The sequence below is a fragment of the Lissotriton vulgaris genome, chromosome 2_2, assembly GCF_964263255.1.
Source record: "Lissotriton vulgaris chromosome 2_2, aLisVul1.2, whole genome shotgun sequence".
In the NCBI taxonomy this organism is placed as follows: domain Eukaryota; kingdom Metazoa; phylum Chordata; class Amphibia; order Caudata; family Salamandridae; genus Lissotriton; species Lissotriton vulgaris.
The window spans coordinates 53,523,305-53,543,495 of NC_141688.1; the positions used below are offsets into that span (position 1 = coordinate 53,523,305).

Here is a 20,191-nt window from a genome sequence, read left to right on the forward strand (position 1 = left end):
ATTATTTAGAGCAACTGTATTATTAATCTCTCATTCATACATGTATTACTATACTACAAAGGTAAGAATCAAGTGTATTACCAAAGGACAGGAAAACTGAAATGAGGAAAAACTGTTTATTGCCTCACAGATTGCATGTAACTATCACTTTGCACAGGATACACACTTTGAAAAAAACAAATGTTAAGGTGACATTTTACTGAGGTGACAGTCGCACAAGAACTTATGTTTAAAAATCAAATTACTACTGAAATTTGCCAGTTGTAGTTCAGTGAGCTAATTGTAACCTGACCCCTCTCAAACACTGGTACTGATCATACGTATTACACCACTTGTGACATGTTGAATGGCATTAATAAGGACATCACTCATGACATCATGCATGGTAGTGCTATTCCCATTACCCCATAAACCATTAGATCATTTGATGGCAAAGGACCAACAATTAAATACAGCATGCTTCTGTAGTTTCTAGTAAACAGCTGAACTAAGATATATCCCAAATCACAAAAAGCAATCTTTTTCAGTTAAGGTAAACTTTTTTGCCAAATTTGGTGTATCATTCAGATGTGTTTTCCTGGAATTGGGAGAGCAACGCTTTCAATGGGAATTAACATGGGAAACTGCACTTTTGGAACTCACATATTTTTCTTAGTCTCTGATTGACAGTTCAGACCAAAGCTTTCCATGAAATAACCGAGGCGGACAAACAATTCACAGTTATGCAGCATTACTGGATGTGACCAACCAGTAGCGCTGATATGACATCCCACAGTTTAGAAACGTAGCTATATGTGATCACATTCATTCTCCCATCCACCTCAGCCAACCTTAGCTTTTATCAAGTAAGACTTACGTGTTATTCAGTTCCCGTGTTGGGGAAGATCTCTGAAGGAATGCAAAACGAGCGCACAGGTGCTGTAAAATCAGTGCCAGCAGTAACATTACCCAGAAAGGCCTAGAAGAAAGAAGAAGCACACAGATAGGAGTTGGTACTCTTCTTCAAATACTCTACCAGGACCACCCTGACAAGGGTCTGGGCAGAGAAAAACATACACAAGTACAAATGTTTACTTCATGAGATCTGGACTTTCTCTCTGACAATTTGTAAATTTTGGCCAACCAACAATTAATCAAATGTAAGTCTTTCTGTCACATTCTTCTCTGACGTCTGCTTACTTTCTGGTTTTAAGGCATCTCCAAGGATACTCACCACATGGTCTTCAGTATTTTGAAGAGGAGAAGGTTCTTGCCATAAATCACTGGGATAATTACCAGGAAAGTGATCACTATGTTGCAGATAAAAAATACCAGCTGCTGAAGGAGAAGACCTGTTGGGATTGATGAATAGGATAAGAGGCTCAATATAATCTTGCCGAAGTTCTAGATTAACTACGAGCAAAACAAATGAACATTTTCATACTGTGGGTTGGGCGCCGCCATTGTAGCTTCTCAATTGACATCAACAGTGTGTAAATGCTTTGGTCCACTTGAAATTCAGCCTATGCAGACATACCTTAGTACCTGGCGGGGAACTTTACTCGTTTTACTGGTCCTTCTTTTATCAATACTAAAACCTGGTAAACACCCGAAGGGATCTGGATCTTTTAATTCAAGAGCCACGGACATTACTTCATTTTCTCAGCATATTTGACTAGACTTGCCTTATTAAACAATTGCTAATTACTCATGATTTGAAAGCTAGCTTTTGTTTTATAAGCCAGCTCATTGTTACTTAATTAGTTCAGCTTATCATTAAGATGCAATTCAGACAGTAAGTGCACTATACACTGGTCCCCCCTCACATTATGAATGACACTCTTTTAACTCTTTGCATCCAATATGCAAGATGTCTAGATCCGAGTTTCTGTTTTTCATGGTGATAAGCATAACCCATTAAGCAAGAATCCCTTACAAAACCAATGCTTGTATGAATCCCAATGCACTCGCCAGGTGGCAATGAACTGGGCATGTACTGGAATAACATAAATGGATCCCCTCCACTAAGAGGCCATTAAATAAATGTTTCCCTCAGCATTGTTTACCGGCACCATACCTATCTTCATAACACTACTTCCATGTTCAACATGCATGCCATGTAAGTAATGCATAATTTCACCCGAACCGTATTTAAAGAATTATTCATCTCACATTCCTCTATCATGCACTCGGTGCTCGCGGCGCACTTCTTGCACAGGTATTCCTGACAAGAACGGACATCCTGATGTAAACCATTGAATGAGTTCATAACATGTATTATACGGCAGTCTTGCCTTATTAAGAGAATCCATATGTATTCTATTTTATCACCTGATAATCTCATTGAGAGCATAATGATTCTTGTGGTGGTACAGGATCTACAGATACGGCTCATAAAGCCAAACCAGATGAGGATTTCCTTGCTGCCGTTAGCACACAAGAAGGTTGCCTCGAGTTCTAGCATGTCTCACTCACACTATTGACCTCCTTTTAACCTTTTAGTGTTCATCTCTCCTCTTCCTCTGAAAACATTTGTCTGAGAAAACCCTATGCATCTTTTCAAGCCCTTTCAATGTCATATCTTGACCTCTGGTTCCAAGGATAAGTTACAGTTATAAAAAATATTGAGTTTGTTCGCATCAATACAGGTATGCTCCCATCAACTATTTTTTATGAATTTTGAATATAGTCACTCGCACCATGAAGATATCGGATATGAGCTCTCTCCATTTCCTCCAAACATATTCTATGTGCCACCACCATTTTGTTGCACTGGCAGTGATACTGATAGGTGCACCACGTCCCACAATATTATCTCATGTTTAATGTACATCAGGCCACTAGCCACGAATTTACAGTGGCTTGCAAGGCCATGAAAACACTGTATCACAATTCCGGGAAATATTTCCGGTGTCAATGGATGTGTGGGTTTCCACCAAATCACAAATGTACAATGTAATGATCTTGTACAAGATACTATTGTGTGTTTGTGTGATTGTCTTTCCAGCTCTGAGGAAGTCGTGGGTTAACTCCCAGGAGAAGCAACACGTGTTGGCTGGATCAACCAAAGGAAGAAAATATATTTACGAGAATCTAAATCCGATCAATATTGTAAATGCATGTATTTTAATTAAGAAAAGGACAACTGCTTTGTGTGTGCTCGGGCATGGTTGCACTTGTAAGGTAGATCCCCAGGGTTCACAGATTTGGAGTTTTGGGTGAATACCCTCCCCAGAGCATCATATTAACTAGTAACGAAGCAGAATATTACCGTTAATAGCGAGCGCCATCACCAAAAGGGGCCCTATCATCCAAGGCAGAGTTTATTGAAGTGCTTTGAAGACTGATGTATACAGATAGTGGTTTAGCAGAGAGCCTGAGCTGCCTACCCTTGATAGGGTAGTCATAATTTGGCGCAGTTGGCCCTTCACACCCTTAGAGGCAGACTACGATGGCGGAGGGACCGTCACCGCCAGCCGTGTCCCTCCGCCATCTGACTCCCGTTTCCCCCGCCACATAAGGATGGCGGAGGAATCGCTTTGTGACTGCAGCGGTCGCAAAGACCACCCTCCACGCTTCCGCCACCGGCGGTGGAACTGCCATGGAAAGGCTGGTGGAGGTTGGGTTCTGGTGCCCGTTGCGGGCCCCCTCTGTGTAGGGGAGGTTGTATGTGCACAGGGGGGTACCCATGGTACGCCTCTACATTTCCATGCACAAGCTGGCAGGCAGCACGTGGTGGCTGCCATGTTATGCAGGTAAATGCACATGTGATTTCCAACACCTCAGTGGTGCTGCAGCCAGCAGTACCGTCCGCAATGTGAAATCGCTGGATGCAACCACCACGGTGGCGGTCGCATCGTGATTTGGAGTGCGGGACCACCACCTTACAGATGGGCGGTCCCGTACCCGCTGTGCTTAGACCCTGGTGCCACTGAACCTGCTGTAATAATGATGCTACATCGTGATATCCAAATTGGGAGAGAGTGAGACGTTTGAGAGGTCCTCCGCCAGATGCCTCTGACACCATACTATCCCTTTTCCATCACAGACAGACCGACACGCACACACGCACTTCTTAGAATGGTCTGGAGAGTCAGTTCAAGGTTGCTTCACCAATCACTAGTACACTCGTCAATGATTGGGAAGTTGTGTGCCTTCCCCTGTGGAATTCGTTACACCCATTCCTAAAGTTCTAAAACCCTTTAGGGCAATGGACTGACAGAAGACCCTGGCTATGCGTGGGGTGCAGTGTGGAGTTGGGGGGTCGGGTTTAGGGTTATTATAGCTTGTGGTAGTCTCGGATATGGGTTGGTTCATTTCATAAGCTAATAATTGAATTTGATGTAAGCAAATATTTCATATTGTTTCAAGTTTCTACCTATTTCTGTTTTGACTTTACTAACAGACGGTTCACACTTGGAAGGGGGAAATATGCCAACAGCATTTAAATAGATGGCACATCGAATATTGCAATTATCACTATGTTTGGAGCCTCAGACCAACATTTTACATATATATATTTGCATACTGTGCATCAACCCACTGAGCTTTCTCAGTGGGATTAGAACCTGTGGCCCCAGGTTGCACAACGTTCTCAGCAGACAGTATATTAAGGCAATGAACCTCAATAATTGAAGCCATTGTCTTACAAATTAAACATAGGACAGCTTTCTTAATATTAACATTATTTTCCCCTTGTCTCTTTTAGTACCCTTATTTTCATGCTATTTTTCCATTCATGTTTTATTTGGTCATCACATACAAAATAAAGCAGCAGACGGAGACAAATAGAACCTCTGTATTAAATATCCAAGTATTCAACTGATAAACATATTAATAGATCTTTAAAAATGCTGACCTGCTCCCTACTCCTCTACTACAAGAAGTTGCTAAACCTCCATGACTTCCTTATATTGTTACTATATAATCTATATTTATATTCCAATATTTATTGTAACTCCTTACAGAACCTATGATGATTGTTATCTTGTATCTATATGATACATTTGATTGCTTGTTTTACGTACTTATTGCTTATTTCATCCAACTGCTGATTGTATGAATTAGTTTAAGCTTCTTTGATCCTATATTCTGTACATTAATGTTACTATTTCTTCTAATAAACTTATCTTTGAACTTTAAAAATATGCTGACGTGACTGTTCCCCTCTATGCACTAGCTTGCTCTTCCAGTGTTCTGTCACTATATTGTGAGCACAGCATCTACACTGCGAACTGGACTTGACTTTGCCCATTAGAGAGGAATAAGTGATAGCTTATACCAGCATGCTAGTCTTGTTGCATCTCTCCCGGCAGCCCACACCTCCCTGGAATTTGCTTCTTAGTCTATGGAGACCTAAGCAGCCAAAACCCACGCTTTTTCTGTGTTTGCAGGCTTGAAATCCACCTGTTAATTTTTGGTCCCCATGAGGAACGAATGCGGCTGGCCTTTTCTCCCTTTCCCAATAAAAATAAAAAAAGAAGTATTTTTCGGCTCCTTAGCTTTTGGGGGATCCTTTCCGCCCTTGCCAAGTGGCAAGAGCAGCAGAATGACCTTCATGGAGAAGTGTGGCTCAAAGGTTAGAGCAGCAGACCCTGATGCAAGGTCTAGCCCGGGACCAGGGTTCAATTCTCCGCCTCGGCGGGTCTTGGGCTCAAAATTCCACGGACCTGATAATTCTCGCCTCGGTGCCTATTCCAATCATGGAGTTCCACTCTGCAACTCTGGGCAATAGCTTGCTTAATCTCCACAACGACCCCCACAATGCTAAGGATGCCTGGCCTCCACCTTGGGGGTGGCCAGGAGTGGACGCCTCACAGGGAAAGCCAGGATGGGTTCCACAGCGGTATTCGTACAAGCGCCTTGAGACCCTTGCGGGTGAGTTTGCGCTATACAAGTATCAATTTACATTTACATGAACCATCAATTCTGAAGCGGTAAAGATCAATATACCGCACAGAACCCCAGGGGAGAATGGACAAGATGGCAGTGGTGAGCATGGTCGCTTGTCCCGGTTCAGCATTTTTGTCCAATGGTAAATTGGCCCATGCCTCAAATTTCTGACAGCAGACCCTGGTGTATATATCTAGAAGAGGTGCCAGTTCACCAGCAAGGTACAGCAGATTACCTATGGAGATGAGCGCAGTCTGGTAGCTAGTGAAGCTCATCCAACAGAAAATGGCGGATCGAGATGGACGTAACCTTTGGTCACGCAGGAACACTTCTGTTGTGGCACCACGGTAGAGGGCCTTCAAATTCGACCTGTGAGAAAATTAGAGAAAATGACAAAAGGATACTGCGGAAAAAGGTCCAAGGCAAAGAAGAGGAATTGATGTGAACAGATTCTGACAGAATCAATTAAATTGACCAGTCCGTTAAGACCACAAGGAGATAGAGATCAAAAGAAGCAGAGTTTGGAGGCTAAGTAGGAAACTTAAGTACAAGTCTGGAGAGGTAGTCTAAGACAATAGAGAGTGACACAGGTTAGATATGCAGCAAGAATAGGACTAAAGCACAGAGAATAAAAGGAGAAATAAAAAACGAGAGAGAAGGCTGAAGAAAGGGCTAAAAACATTTGAAAGGAGGGTCAGTATGACAGTACAATAGCGGTCTGTTGGTAGGGGAAAAAAACATGATAGGGAGGGATGTGAGATAAATGCAGAAGAGACACACTGAGGGGCGCTACTTAGTCAGTGAGATTAGGGGGGTGTGAAGCTCAAATGTCCCAACTAAATAGCAGTGGGTGTCAGGCTGAGTGGTGAGAGGACCAAGGGGTGCAGAACTCATGAGAGGTTGCAGCATTTAGTTTTTTAAGCAAACACTTGTTATCCCAAATATATTTGTGCATTATGTACTCTCAAATAAATTCTTAGCCCCCAAATTTGATTCAGATCTTGATGGTAGGATAACCAAGACCTGCCTGGAGAGAGGCAGACTGTCTTGCTGTGTTGTGACTGGTGGTGCAAAAAGGTACCGGGATTAATTACATTTTCCAGAGTTGTTTCAAGCCCACAGTCTAGCTCGGTAATATTAAGCATAAAAACACCAGGAGGTTTGTTCTGTTCTTTTGCTCTGCTGTCCCATTACATTCACCAGCTCCAAAAAAACTGAAAAGAGAACCACTGATATTTACAATGCTCTCCTCCATGCCATAATATATTGACATTGCGGGTCTAATTCACAAAGTCAAATTTATGACCAAAAATGTATGCCTGTGAAGTATCCACTGAAAGATATATAGCATTTACTACTACATAATTGTGCGTCACAACTTTGTACAACTAAACAGTAGTAAACCCTTGTTAAATTAGTGAGGAGTAGGAAGATAATCCAAGACATGCCTTGTGAGTTTATCAATGCTTATCAACTTGTACTCAAACAAACATTCTCAAATTATTGTCTAACCCTTTCCTACCTTGGAAATTGTCAGAGATTTGCTACATTAAAGTGCTGGAGTAAAGGGAGTGAGTGGGAATTAAACACCCCGAAATTGTGTAGCGTGCTGGGGAAAGAGTTTCTTCTGAAAAATATAGAAACTGAAAAAGTACAACTGCAAAGTGATCTTTTCCACTGAGAAGATGTAGTTTGTAAAATCCCAGTATTGGAATAGTAAAATTCAAAAATGCCAGGCAATCAAAATGTCACATGACATTGCCAGTGGTACATCTGGAAGCCTGAGACTGGTGCAGAATCCCAAGAATACTATTTTTAATGTTTGTGAATTAAGGAAAAGTAGTAAATCCATGGTTTACCCCTCACTTATTTTAAAAGGGAAAGACTGTAAAAAGGCTAAAAAGGAAGTGGAGGAAGACGTATGATGGGAAGGGACAAAGGGAATATCGCATTGCAATCAGAATTTTCACACAGTAATTAGATCTACTTAAGCCTCATATTGTGCATACAAATTCAACAGGGCCTCTAATTTCCCCCAGGAAATCTTTCAAATTGTTAAATCATTGACTGAGACTAAACCAGATAGATCACTACCTGAGCCAATGGTAGCTCGCTCTAATGATATAGCAAAATTCTTTCTTAAGAAAGCCCCAGATATCTACTCTTCCTTCCTGGATTTTATAGTACATAAGTCACTTGTGTTGTAGTTCTAGTCTTTATAGATTGTTACTTACCTGACTTGTATCACAGATTTCAGCAGGGAGCCAACCTCCTTCAAGTGGGGTAGCTGTAGGAATTTGATGATTTGCCTATCAACCTCCCCAGCTTTACACCAAACGTTCTCTTAGCGGTTTTTTGTAAGGTGAAGTCAGGCTACCCTCTTGAGTCTGTACCTCCTCATGGCATGGAAGAAGGTTCGGAATATACTTTTCCAGTCTTGCTGAAACTACTTAATCTACTATCAATAAGTGGTGTAGGTCCCCCTGCGTGGAAACACGCAGATGTACAACCTCTGTTAAAAAAACCTAATCTGGACCATCTATGTTTTGGGGGAACTACAGGCCCATTTCTTTATTATCTGGATTTGGCAAGCTAATAGAGAAGGATTTGAACCAACACCTGTCCTTGTTCCTGGAATCCAACTTTATCCTGCATCCCACTCAGACAGGATTTAAATGGCAGCACTGTACTGAAACAGCACTTCTGGTGGTAGTTTAGGAACTCAAGAGGATCCTGGTTCTAGGAGGCTCGGCCGCTATTATACTTCTGCGTTTGACACAGTAGATCATGGAATTCCTAATCACTCTAAACACCTTGTTTCTCTCTTACACTTCAGGACATTCCCTTTTGTGTTTTCTTTTTCATATTTGTTTGTACACATGTAAATGTAGCAGTGCCCGTTTATGAATGGCAGCTGAACAGCTGCATGCACTTTGACTATTGGAATCTTGCAATACAGTTGCATGATGGTGTCCTCACAACACAGTACAATTAGAAACAACATTTCTGTTGTTTTTCGTTTTTAGATTGTAAGTGCAGGGTGCTTGCATCATTCATGGCAAACATGCTATAGGCTATATTTTCTTTAACCGGTTTTATGTCAGCCTCCTTCACTCATTGGCTCTATTAGCTCTAGAACCTTCAGACATTTGCTTGATACGTTGTTAGTTGCATCGTGATTCAGCCCAAGAGAGTATTTTGGTCTTATTGATTTTCTTTTGTTTTTCTAGTGTCCTTCTGCATCCACTGGAATGAGTTCTCTATTTTCTGTTGCATCCGTTTTTCAGATGCTTTTGTTAGCCCTCCAGCCTCAGGGAACAAACAAGCACCGTCAAGACCATTACCAAACCTTGTACAAATATCAAGCCTACTCTACAGACTTCGCCAATGCTTGTTAATTTTGGAGTTTAGTTTGGCCTGTGTCAAGTAATATTATTAGCATCCTTTACCACCAAGGTCAAGCCATGGGTTGGCCTTGCCTTCCCCTTTTGTTCCTTCCTGACATGTACCATGAGGAAAACAGCTGTTACAATGCATCAATTACCATGCAATGTCTTTACCACTCATTGCCTTTACTACTCAAGTATTTACCATGCATGGGATTTCAGGGTTTACGGGTGGGTAAGAGTATTGTGTTGTAAGGATATTTTTAGGGTTTGGACTGGGGGAGAGTATTGGGATTTAAAAGTGTATTTAGAGTTTAGGGGTGGGTGGGGGTATGGGGTGGAAAGGGTATTGTTAGGGTTTCGGGGAGGGTCAGAGTATTGGATGGTAAGGGTATTTTCAGGGATGAGGGGTGGGTAAGGGTAAGGGTATTGTGTGGTAAAGGTGTTTTCAGGGTTTGGGGGTGGGTAGGGGTATTGGGTGATAATGATCCTTTTTAGTATGAAATCTCTTTATTGACATATTTGGACGCATGTATAAACAGCACATGACCATATGGCCCCAGACTCATTACATTGTAAAATAGGGGGCTCATGGCAATAAAACAAACAGAGCCATGTCACGCTATAGAGCCAATTCCAAGAATGGGCGTGCTGTAGATGCGAACAATCTTTATCAAGAACAAAAGAAACCAAGAACAACCAAAACCCCCCATGCCCACCTCAACACCCCTCCTCCCACCCACCACCCAGGTTCCAAGTCTACTACCCCCCTCCATCAAGGGCTTCATCTCACTAACCCGTCCCGACTGATCCACATCTGACAGACGCAGCAAGCGGAGATAGCGAGGACATGTAACCTCTCGAAACTCTGAGGCCAGCATGGACAAGAAAGGCTGCCAGAGCTCAGAGTATTTAGCAACCTCCCCTGCCAATGTCAAAGACCGCTTCTCCATGCCTAACACATGCCACAGACGACGGAGCCAGCCCTGAAACATGGGAGTAGGTGTGGTGTGCCAGGAGGGGTTTATGGGTGGGTGGGGCATTGGGTGGTAAGGGTGTTTTTAGGGTTTAGGTGTGGGTAAGGGTATTGAGTTGTGTTAGACCTGGCTTCCTAGGCACCAGGACAGTCAGAAGTTACTGCGCTCTAACTGCATTAACTGGAGTGTTCTCCACTGGTGTCCCGGGACCTCAGTGCAAGTGGACCGAAAACTGGATAACCCAGTACTTCTCTCCAGCACTTGACTCTCTCAGGGTAGCGAGATAGAGCAGTCTAAGGCTTACTCAAGAAGGTGAGGTGGGCGTTAGACATTCAGAATAGAGTGGACACCGTGATAACAGCTGATAAAATCAATGTCCAGTCAGTGCTTTACTTTTTATTAAAGAAAAGTGCTATAATACACACAAGAGAATTATAATACACGTACAACTAGGATAAGCAGAGAAAACAGATTTCTCTACAACCCTCTGATCCCAAACAGTATTATACACCTAGACGCAAAGCGCTATAAAAGCACAGTTAACATGAAGACACACAATTAGCACTGCATCTTACAGACCATGTTGCACAGGTTTGCTCTCATTCGCTTCAGCCATGATACTAATCTTTAGATTGAAAGGATATTATTTCAGCATATGAAGTTAAGTCAAAGGTTCTTTATCAGTCCTATAACCCCCAACCAAAGCAACAGAAGTGACCTTCTGTGCTGAGTGAGGACATTGCTATAGTGATGTCATGGATCTAATCACAGGTGCCTGATATCTTTGCACAGTTTACTTAAGCTCCACTAGCCCAGTAGCCACTGGATAGCTGTAGGAGGGTAGTGGTGGACAGAGTGCCAGTTCACCCTGGTACCACAATAATAAAGGTTTGGGGAGGTCTATTTCACTGGCCTCTATTCCCCAGCTACTGCTTGTACAGGCATCCACAGCACAGAGGAGGGGTCTGGAAAAGCAATCTCACCTTCAAGGACTGGTATGCATCAAGCTTCCCCTTCTCTGGCTCCCTTGATGTGCTGCAAGCTTCTTTTCCACACAGGCTCCCACAGCGCAGGGGAGGGGTCTGGGCAAACCGACCACACCTTCACGGACTGGTATCAAGCTGCCCCTTCTCTGTCTCCCTTGATGTGTTGCAACCTTCCTTTACTCCTTGTGCAGCTGTCTGCAATTTCCTTGTTCAAAGCGCCAGCACAACAAGTCTTACAGAAACAGATGGTCCTCAACTGATGCTGCTGATGGCCTCGCTTCTCTTCGTACTGGCACATTCCTATGCAGCATAATCCATCAGTAATAGAGAAAAGTTCCTCAAATCCCAGATGCAGTTAGCAAGTGTCTTATCTTGCCTTCACACCTCGGGTTGCGGCTGGCTTCCTTCTGGAAGGACCTCGTATGAGCCGCCTCTGCAGTCACAGACTAGTCTTGAACAACAGCTGACCACTAAGGCCAGACTTTAATCACCTCTGATTGATAGGCTGATCCAATCAGAGGATCTGCTACTTTTGAATCCTGATTTCCCCTCCAGTCACAAACCATTCATGGAGTGTTCAATGCGCAACCAAAAGATGCACAGGTTGACCTACTGCCTTCCCTTGTACCAGCCCGTGCTATTCCTTAAAGAGAAATTTTTATTAACTCCAGACCTGGAGTCACTGACCGGGGAAGGGGGAGGTTTGTTTTAGCAGAATTAGTGCAGTTCAACCCAGATAAGAGCCAAGTGTCTACCCCAGCCCACCAGACCTCTCCAAGGAATTGGGAGGGGCACGTTGAGCTGTGATGTACAGCAGAACAGCTTGCATTACACACAATGGCCCAACTCACCTTCCCTCCCCAGTACACCCACTCGCTCTCAAACACACGTCAGGTAGACAAAGGCAACAGTACCCCTAGCAAGGGGTAGACAGCACAGACTTTATTAGGAGGGTGGCTAGTGACTCACCCCTCTTGACTGTAGATTCATTGCTGCCACACTGCCAGCCTACCACAGCCTGGGTAGAGAGGGCAGTAGCCACTCTCTGAAAAATGGGAGTGTAATTGGCATGCCCCCTTGACCTCAGAGCCAAGCTCTAGGGTCTCAATCTATGTAAACAGGGAGACCCTCAGTGGACATGTATGATTGTCATGTTCACTGAGGTAGGGATCTAGAAACCATACAGTAGCTTTTCAGTGACTTTCTTGGAGATCAGCATAAGGCAGGGGAAGCAATCTTCCAGAGACATGCAGAAGACCTCCCGTCTCGACAGGTGCTAAGGGTGTTTTTTAGGGTTTGGGGGTGGGTAACGGTATGGGGTGGTAAGGGTGTTTTTAGGGTTTGGGGGTGGGGAAAGGTATTGGGTGGTAAGGGTATTTTAGGGTTTGAGCATGGTTGAGCTTAGGGGTCGATAAGGGAATCTTTATATTTACTATTCTATTGAATATATATATATATATATATATATATTCACTGAAAAAAACATAGGTTTCACACCAGTTATAGTTAGGTGGAAATTTTACTCGCATAAAACCATTGAAATTCCCACGTTATAGTTAGTTGGACTCACTATAACTTGCGCGTGCAATGCACTGCTGATGACGTCACATATTACATCACTCATGACATGGTCAGTGACATCACTCATGACATCACTGATGACATCTCAAATGACATCACTGATGACAACATCCTTGTGACAAAGTGGCAGACCTCCTATCAGCATAAAATAACCTTTGACACACACATTCAAAAATAGAAACTAACATTTTCTTAAAAAAGGAGAAACCAATACCAATTATAACAACCTATTAGGTAATTCCAACATCTACATACACATCCACTCATTCACCAACAGTTCTATATAGTCACTCATGCATGTACTTACTCATCATATGTACTCATACACCTATCCATCCTGTTACACACTAATACTCATCCATATAGTTTCTCACACACAAATTCACACATGCAAATAAACTATCAAAAAACCATTTACTTGATTATACTGCTATATACACACCACTACACATACTTCTACAGAAACGGAAACATATTTACTCTCTTAAACAATCAATTATAAAAACACATACTCACTAACCCACCCATACACACAATCATCCATCCATACAGTCTTGCACACATGCTGTCTTCAAAATACATACAAATAGTGAGTCACTCATTCATGCATCTGTACTCTAAGTAATATCCTCCACCGGACCATACAGACACTGATACTGATACTCAAAAAAACAACTAATAACACATATACGCACTCATGTAGCTACTCACCAACCCATGCAGCCACTTATATACAAAGTGAGACACAGATACAGATATTTAAATATTTAAACATTACTCGCTAATATATGTATTCACTAAGATAAATTTAAGTCAGTTAACCAATCACTTTTACACAAAAAAAACATCCATTTAGACATTTATTTACCCATTTATTCTTCCAACAATCTTTAGATATACATATATAAAAAATATTTGTTTTTCAGAAAGATACACATTCACTGGATGATGTCATCTTGTGATGTCATTTGAGATGTCATCAGTGATGTCATTAGTGATGTCACTGACCATGTCATGAGTGATGTTATATGTGACGTCATCAGCAGTGCATTGCACGCGCAAGTTATAGTGAGTCCAACTAACTATAACGTGGGAATTTCAATGGTTTTATGCGAGTAAAATTTCCACCTAACTATAACTGGTGTGAAACAGTTTTTCAGTGAATTTAATAGGTTTTTTAAATGCTAATTCCTAACTATAACTGGTGTGAAACCTATGGTTTTTTCAGTGTATATATATATAATTTCTATGGCAAAATGAAACCACTCATTTTGTTCCTTTTCAAATTAAAATGTATTAAGTGTTACCACTTTATTCCAATCAAGATGACTTCAGGTTTGCCATACTTTTGTCATAAGTAAGATTGTTAGCGTTCTAGTTGTTCTTTAGAACACTCTGAGACATTCTGTCATTGGGCTATAGTTGGGCTACATCTGGCTGATATTTGGGCTCTTTTGTCTCCGGTGGCCATCTTGGGAGACTGCATATCAGAATTGTTTTAATGAAATATAAGAGGATTTGAGAAGTCACTCAAAATGTGCCCTAATTTTTCTTTCTTCAGCACTAATCATAATTTCTATGGCAAAATGAACCCCCTCGTTTTGTTCCTTTGCAAATTAAATGTTTTAAGTGTTAACACTTTATTCCAATCAAGATGACTTCAGGTGTGCCATACTTTTGTCATAAGTAAGACTGTTAGCGCTCTAGTTGTTCTTTAGAACACTCTGGGACATTCTGTCATTGGGCTATAGTTGGGCTACATCTGGCTGATATTTGGGCTACATTTGTTTTTTTTTGTCTCTGGTGGCCATCTTTGGGCTACATTGGGCTACATTGGGCTACATTTGGGCTCTAACATATATATATAGCCCAATGTAGCCCAATATATATTTTTTCAAAGTTAATTTTTGTAAAAACCACTGGAGCACATTTCTTGAGACATAGCAAAGGCACATCGGGGTACCAGTCCCTACAATTTTGCCAGGTTTGGTGGGAATCCATTCAGCCATTCGGGCTAAAAGTCAGGTCGACCGCCCTATGGAAATTAACATGGGGAAAACATGTTTTGGGACCCCCCTTTTATCTCGGCCCCCGCTTGACGAATCCCCCCCAAACTTTCAAGGAGGGACCGGAGCTTGGCGAGGCAAATTTGAGGACATTTTCAGGCAGATTCCTCAACCGGCGCCAAAGTTATTCACAATAGAATTTTGAGATTTTGCATTGAAAAAAATCCTAACTATAACTACCTACTGGCGGCCGCCAGTAGGTAATATATATATATATATATATATATATATATATATATATATATATATATATATATATATATATATCCAATATATATATATATATATATATATATATATATATATATATATATATATATATATATATATATCACCGACTAACAATGAGGCCCAATACCAGTGGCTTCTGGTTTTCAATTGGTAGCCATTTGAAGATTTTCCGTAATTTCCGTAAGATGGCATAGCAGGTGCCATCTTACGGAGTTTATTATCGATGGTAATTCCCAGATTGCAGATGTTTGTTTTGGAGATGGAGAGGGGCCGAGTGTCTGGGGCCACTAGCTGCTTGACCAATGATCTTTGGCCTTGCCAAACAGAATGATCTCGGTTTTGCTGTTGTTTAACTGCAATTTATTTTGGCCCATCCAGCTGTCAATGTGGGTAATACAGTTTTTAAACCGGATCATGGTATCAGTTGGGTCTGGCCAAAGGTGATCAGCCGCTGGGTATCGTCTGCACACGAGACGGCCTCAGACCCGTAGGATCTAATTATCTTGGCCAGTGGGGTGACATACAGATTGAAGAGCATAGGGCTCAAGATAGAACCCTGTGGAACTCCAATACATACTCGTCTGCTACACGCAGCCTGTGAGCCTAGGTGCACGGTGCTGAAACGATCCTTTAAATAGTTGTTAAACCAGTCATGAGCCTTCCCTCGGACCCACATCTCCGAGAGCATCTGTAACAAAATATCATGGGAGATGGTGTCGAAGGCGGGCGACAAATCTAAAAGAACCAGCATACGGGATTCTTTTTTGTCCAAGGCCAGCCACTTCATTATGTGATGTGGTCTATTACCTCGGCCATCGGGTTTGTCAATAAACTCAACAACAATACTCAAGAGCAGCGACTAATATGTCTATGTTGATATTGGCGTTCTCAATGGGGAGATACAAACACAGTTATTCAAAAAATCTTAAGTGAAGTACCTCCTATGGGGAACTACTGAGGCACGTAAGAAATGCAGTACTGAGAAAGCTTTCCTCTGGGACAAAAAGTGATGGTCTAAAGGTTTTTGGAAAGAGGATATCCGCAATGGGTTCTCCATAAGGCACGAGTCGAGCGGGTAAATAGGGAACATCCACTGTTTCGTAATACACCACACCAGACTGAGGAATCCACGTCAAGGGCCTACTACAGCAGCTACACTGAAGTGAGACGTATTCTTGCCAAGAATTGGGGTATTCTGAAATGTGACCCCAATATCGGAAACAAGAACCACAAAAACAAATACAGTAGAGCGCAATCATTCAGTGACACATTGTATCACTCTCACAAAGGCATTAAAGACATAGCCCACAGGATTTTGTACCCTTGTGGGAGATGTAAGGCTTGCAAAAACAGCCACATCAGAAAAGAATACAACATAATTAATGGCTACACCCACACCATTAGACAATTTCTGACTTGCAGTTCACACCATGTAATTCATGTCCTGGAATGTCCATGTCCTCTATGCTACATTGACAGTACCATTTTTGCAGCAAAGAAAAGGGGTTTGGAACATCTCAGGGCCATCAACCATAATGAACCTAAGTAGCCAGTAGCTAGACATTGCTTTGAGAAACACTAAAGCAACTACAGTAATCTGTCATTTTATGTAATTGAACATGTCAATCTCAACCCCAGAGGGGGTGACCATACCCTGAGGATGAGAAAGAGGGAATCTCAACTCATCATTGAACTTGACACTATGTGCCCTACAGGTCTGAATCTGGATGAGGAATTAAGTATTCCTGCAGGTCTGAATTAGGACGAGTAATTACAAATGTATTTATACAATGACTGAATTGTTGTATTTCTGTGACATGCTTTTCTGGAATTGCACACTTATGAAGAGTTTTTATTGACCTCTCTATATAATTTATCTTTATTGCTAATTCTGATTCATTTTGTGTTTTTGGTTACAAGAGGAAAGGAAGGAGCACTCCATGGTATCCCAGTTTGGCAGTTTGGATGAGTACCCATACACTTTTCTTCGCTTGACACCGTGGAGTACTTCACACATTAGATAAGAGTGCTTTTGTGCACAACTTCCTATGTTTTTTGTTTTGCTTTATCTTGGTACACTGTGTAACTTTCTAGAATATTGTTGATTCATGACCTTATTACTATTGAATTCAGCAGACGCAGTGTACTGGTGTTATGAATTTATATGGAAACAGCTGCACCATGCTTTGCTTGATATATACAGAGAAGATTTATCCTTTACCACTTGGGCTTCTCTGATGTACTTGGACAGCTCTTCTATCAGGGTAACAACACATACTGCAGCTGCAGTTATCTATCTATGCCCACTTGGCCTTGATTTTCAATTTTTCTACTGTATTGTTAAATATCTCCGTACAATATTACTTTTCTCCCAAGGTGCCACATTTGAACCAGCCCACTTGGGCACGACTTTGTGCTTGCTTGCACTGTCAAACTTTAACTGGCAGTGGCACTGGTGGACACTTCATCTATAGTGGGCTCAAGGATAAGTGGCATGCCACACAGCCCTTACAACTTGTTTTGCTTAAGTGTTCCAGGCACACATGTCCCTTGCACAGCACTATTGTCTCTTTATCTCCTCCTTCCAGGGCCGGACTGGGAACCAAAACCGGCCCTGGCAAACTGCTCAGCTGCGCCCCCCTGGGGGGGGGGGGGCAGGGGGGAGGGGTGCAGCTGAGCTGTTTGCTTGGGCCGGTGTCAGACGATTTTGTTACCGGGAGCCGATATTGCCAGTCCCCAGTAACAAAAACGGCTCCCCCAGAGGCCCAAAACCAGTCGCCAACCTGGCGGCCCACTGGGGAAATGCCCAGTGCCTGCTATGCCCAGGCCAGCTCTGCTTCCTTCTCTAAGTCAAGCTCGCAGCAGCAAAACAGTTATTTACTAATTCTATTATTATTTGTCAAATTTTTTGGTCTCACTTTATAATTTTAATCATGCGCATATGAAACTGGAGAGTCCTTCCAAAGTACCCTTTTTTTTAGGGCTGAGCCGTATGCCATGCCTAACTACAGACATTCCTGCTGGGGACTCATGGTACCATAATGCACTTAGAACTAATAGCTCAACCCTTTATTTCTTACACTGGGCCTTGGGTCTGTGTTCGGAGTATGCATGGTTTCTTTGACAAACGTACTTGATTCCTTGGATGGCACATTTACACAGTGACAATCTCGCCTGCAGAGCCTGTGGGCACTCGCGGTGCCACAACGCATTATGTCCATGATGCCTGTACAATTAATTTCCACACTGGACCTTTGCTCGGTGTTCCTAATATGCAGGCTTTGACACAAACATGTGCTTTATTATGGCAAGTAATATTTACATGTGCATGTTAATTTCAAAGCTGTCACACTAACAGCACAGCAGCAACACACATTTTTGATACACAATCAGTACATTTGTACAGCTGCAGACGCCATCATGGCATTTGGCCACATAAGGATTCTTTCTGGGGGACTTTTCCACATAGTATAAGAATTGTTCATCCTTTGTGCCTTCCATAATGCCTTCCATAATGTTTTATGGACCCTCGCCACATGTTTTTTTGACATTTTGCTAATTCTTTGATGGCGCCCAAGGTACAACAGCAATGGATTTTGCTTTTGTAGTCCTTCGTTTATTTGTTGTTTTTGCTGTATGTACACCATCTAATTATCTCAATGTGCACGTGATCAATTCCACTGCCTTGGCTGAAACTAGTCTTGTTGAGACTAAATCTTTACCACGTAGACCTGAGTGTCAATTTTGTTTGAAATGTTGGGTCATATATATAAAGAGGTTTCACTAACCTGAAATATACTTACAATTTTGTTGTAAAGGCATGCATGGTAAAGGCATATGCATGGTAAAGACTTGTGTGGCACAGGCAATGCATTGCAAAGGTATTGTGTGGTAAAGGCATCATGTGTTAAAGGATGCATTGCAAAGGCATTGCGTGATAAAGGCATGTGTGGGAAAGGAATGCATTGTAGTGACATGCAACTGTACCACGATTGAGTACTGGACACAGGTATGATTGCTAACACATTTTGATACTTATTTACTGACACAACATAAGAGGAAATATTGTCTTTGAGCATAGTGATCCTTTCAGGAGGAACCACAGCCTTCACTGACTTTATATAACAACAATACTATGAACACCTATCATCCCACCGCATTTTTCCTTCTTTCCTATTTGTTCACTGGACCCATCTCACCTGTGCAGCACCAGGGATCTCACCAGCATGCAGACAGTCAGTGCGCAAGATAAGACCAAGGCTGAAACATAACACACTGGAAGATACAGAAAAGAGCATTTAGAACAGAATAGAGAAACAGAAAAAAAACAGCCAAGAATGCACCAGGAGAGTTAAAAAATACAGAAGCTCAAATTAGAAAAACACAACAAGCACAAAAAAGACACAAAATAACGTTGAGGAACCCAAATTCAAAAGAATTAGTAGACTTTATACAGCCATATGTTCTTAAAACACTGAATGAATCCATGATTCCCTCAACATAGTGAAAGGTCGTTGTAAATTATTCTGACTGTAAGTGAACTAGAACCAGTGCAGCAGATAGTGAATCAAAGTTCAAAAATAAATGTAGTCTTATGGGAGCTTTACAGAACTACAGGACTAATGGAAGGGCCATTTATGAACCGTATGAAGGAGATACTTCTGCCCCCACTTGATCTTTTTCATTCGCTTTTCATTGTAGATTTGCATACAACTTATAGGTGTATACTTTAACAAACGTTCCCGTGCGGACTTAGGTAAAGAAAAACAACTGAAACGGAATTAAGTTCACCTGTGAATTAGTTATTCACTGGTTGAGATTATGGACGGAAGGTATGTAAAAACCTGACAGCAGCATTTGATTTGCACGCAGGGGAAATGGATATTAAAGATGACAGCAGATTACTGCAAATCTAGATGATCTTTCTTCACTAAAACGTTTAGTAAAATAAAGCCTGCCATTTAGCACACATATTTTATTTAATGGTAGATGGAACAATGCAGCAAGGCTGAATGGACCGGCTGTGGCTTCCTCGGATCTGTCTTCCTGAGCCAAAAGTACGGGTCTGATTGGGTGTTTGGTGGAAACTAAAA

The 20,191-nt window shown here is 41.9% G+C and overlaps 1 protein-coding gene across 2 annotated transcripts in view; it reads right to left on the reverse strand.

The window, feature by feature from the left end:
* The window catches only part of STRA6 (signaling receptor and transporter of retinol STRA6), a 391,743-nt gene that overhangs the window by 55,709 nt on the left and 315,843 nt on the right, over positions 1-20,191 (reverse strand). For both annotated transcript variants that reach the window (XM_086959278.1, XM_086959276.1), the window contains 4 exons: positions 19,298-19,373; positions 6,107-6,240; positions 1,214-1,331; positions 857-958 (listed from right to left, as the gene is read on the reverse strand). In XM_086959278.1, the coding sequence (XP_086815404.1) occupies positions 857-958; positions 1,214-1,331; positions 6,107-6,240; positions 19,298-19,373 (430 nt within the window). The remainder of the gene's footprint in view (positions 1-856; positions 959-1,213; positions 1,332-6,106; positions 6,241-19,297; positions 19,374-20,191) is intronic.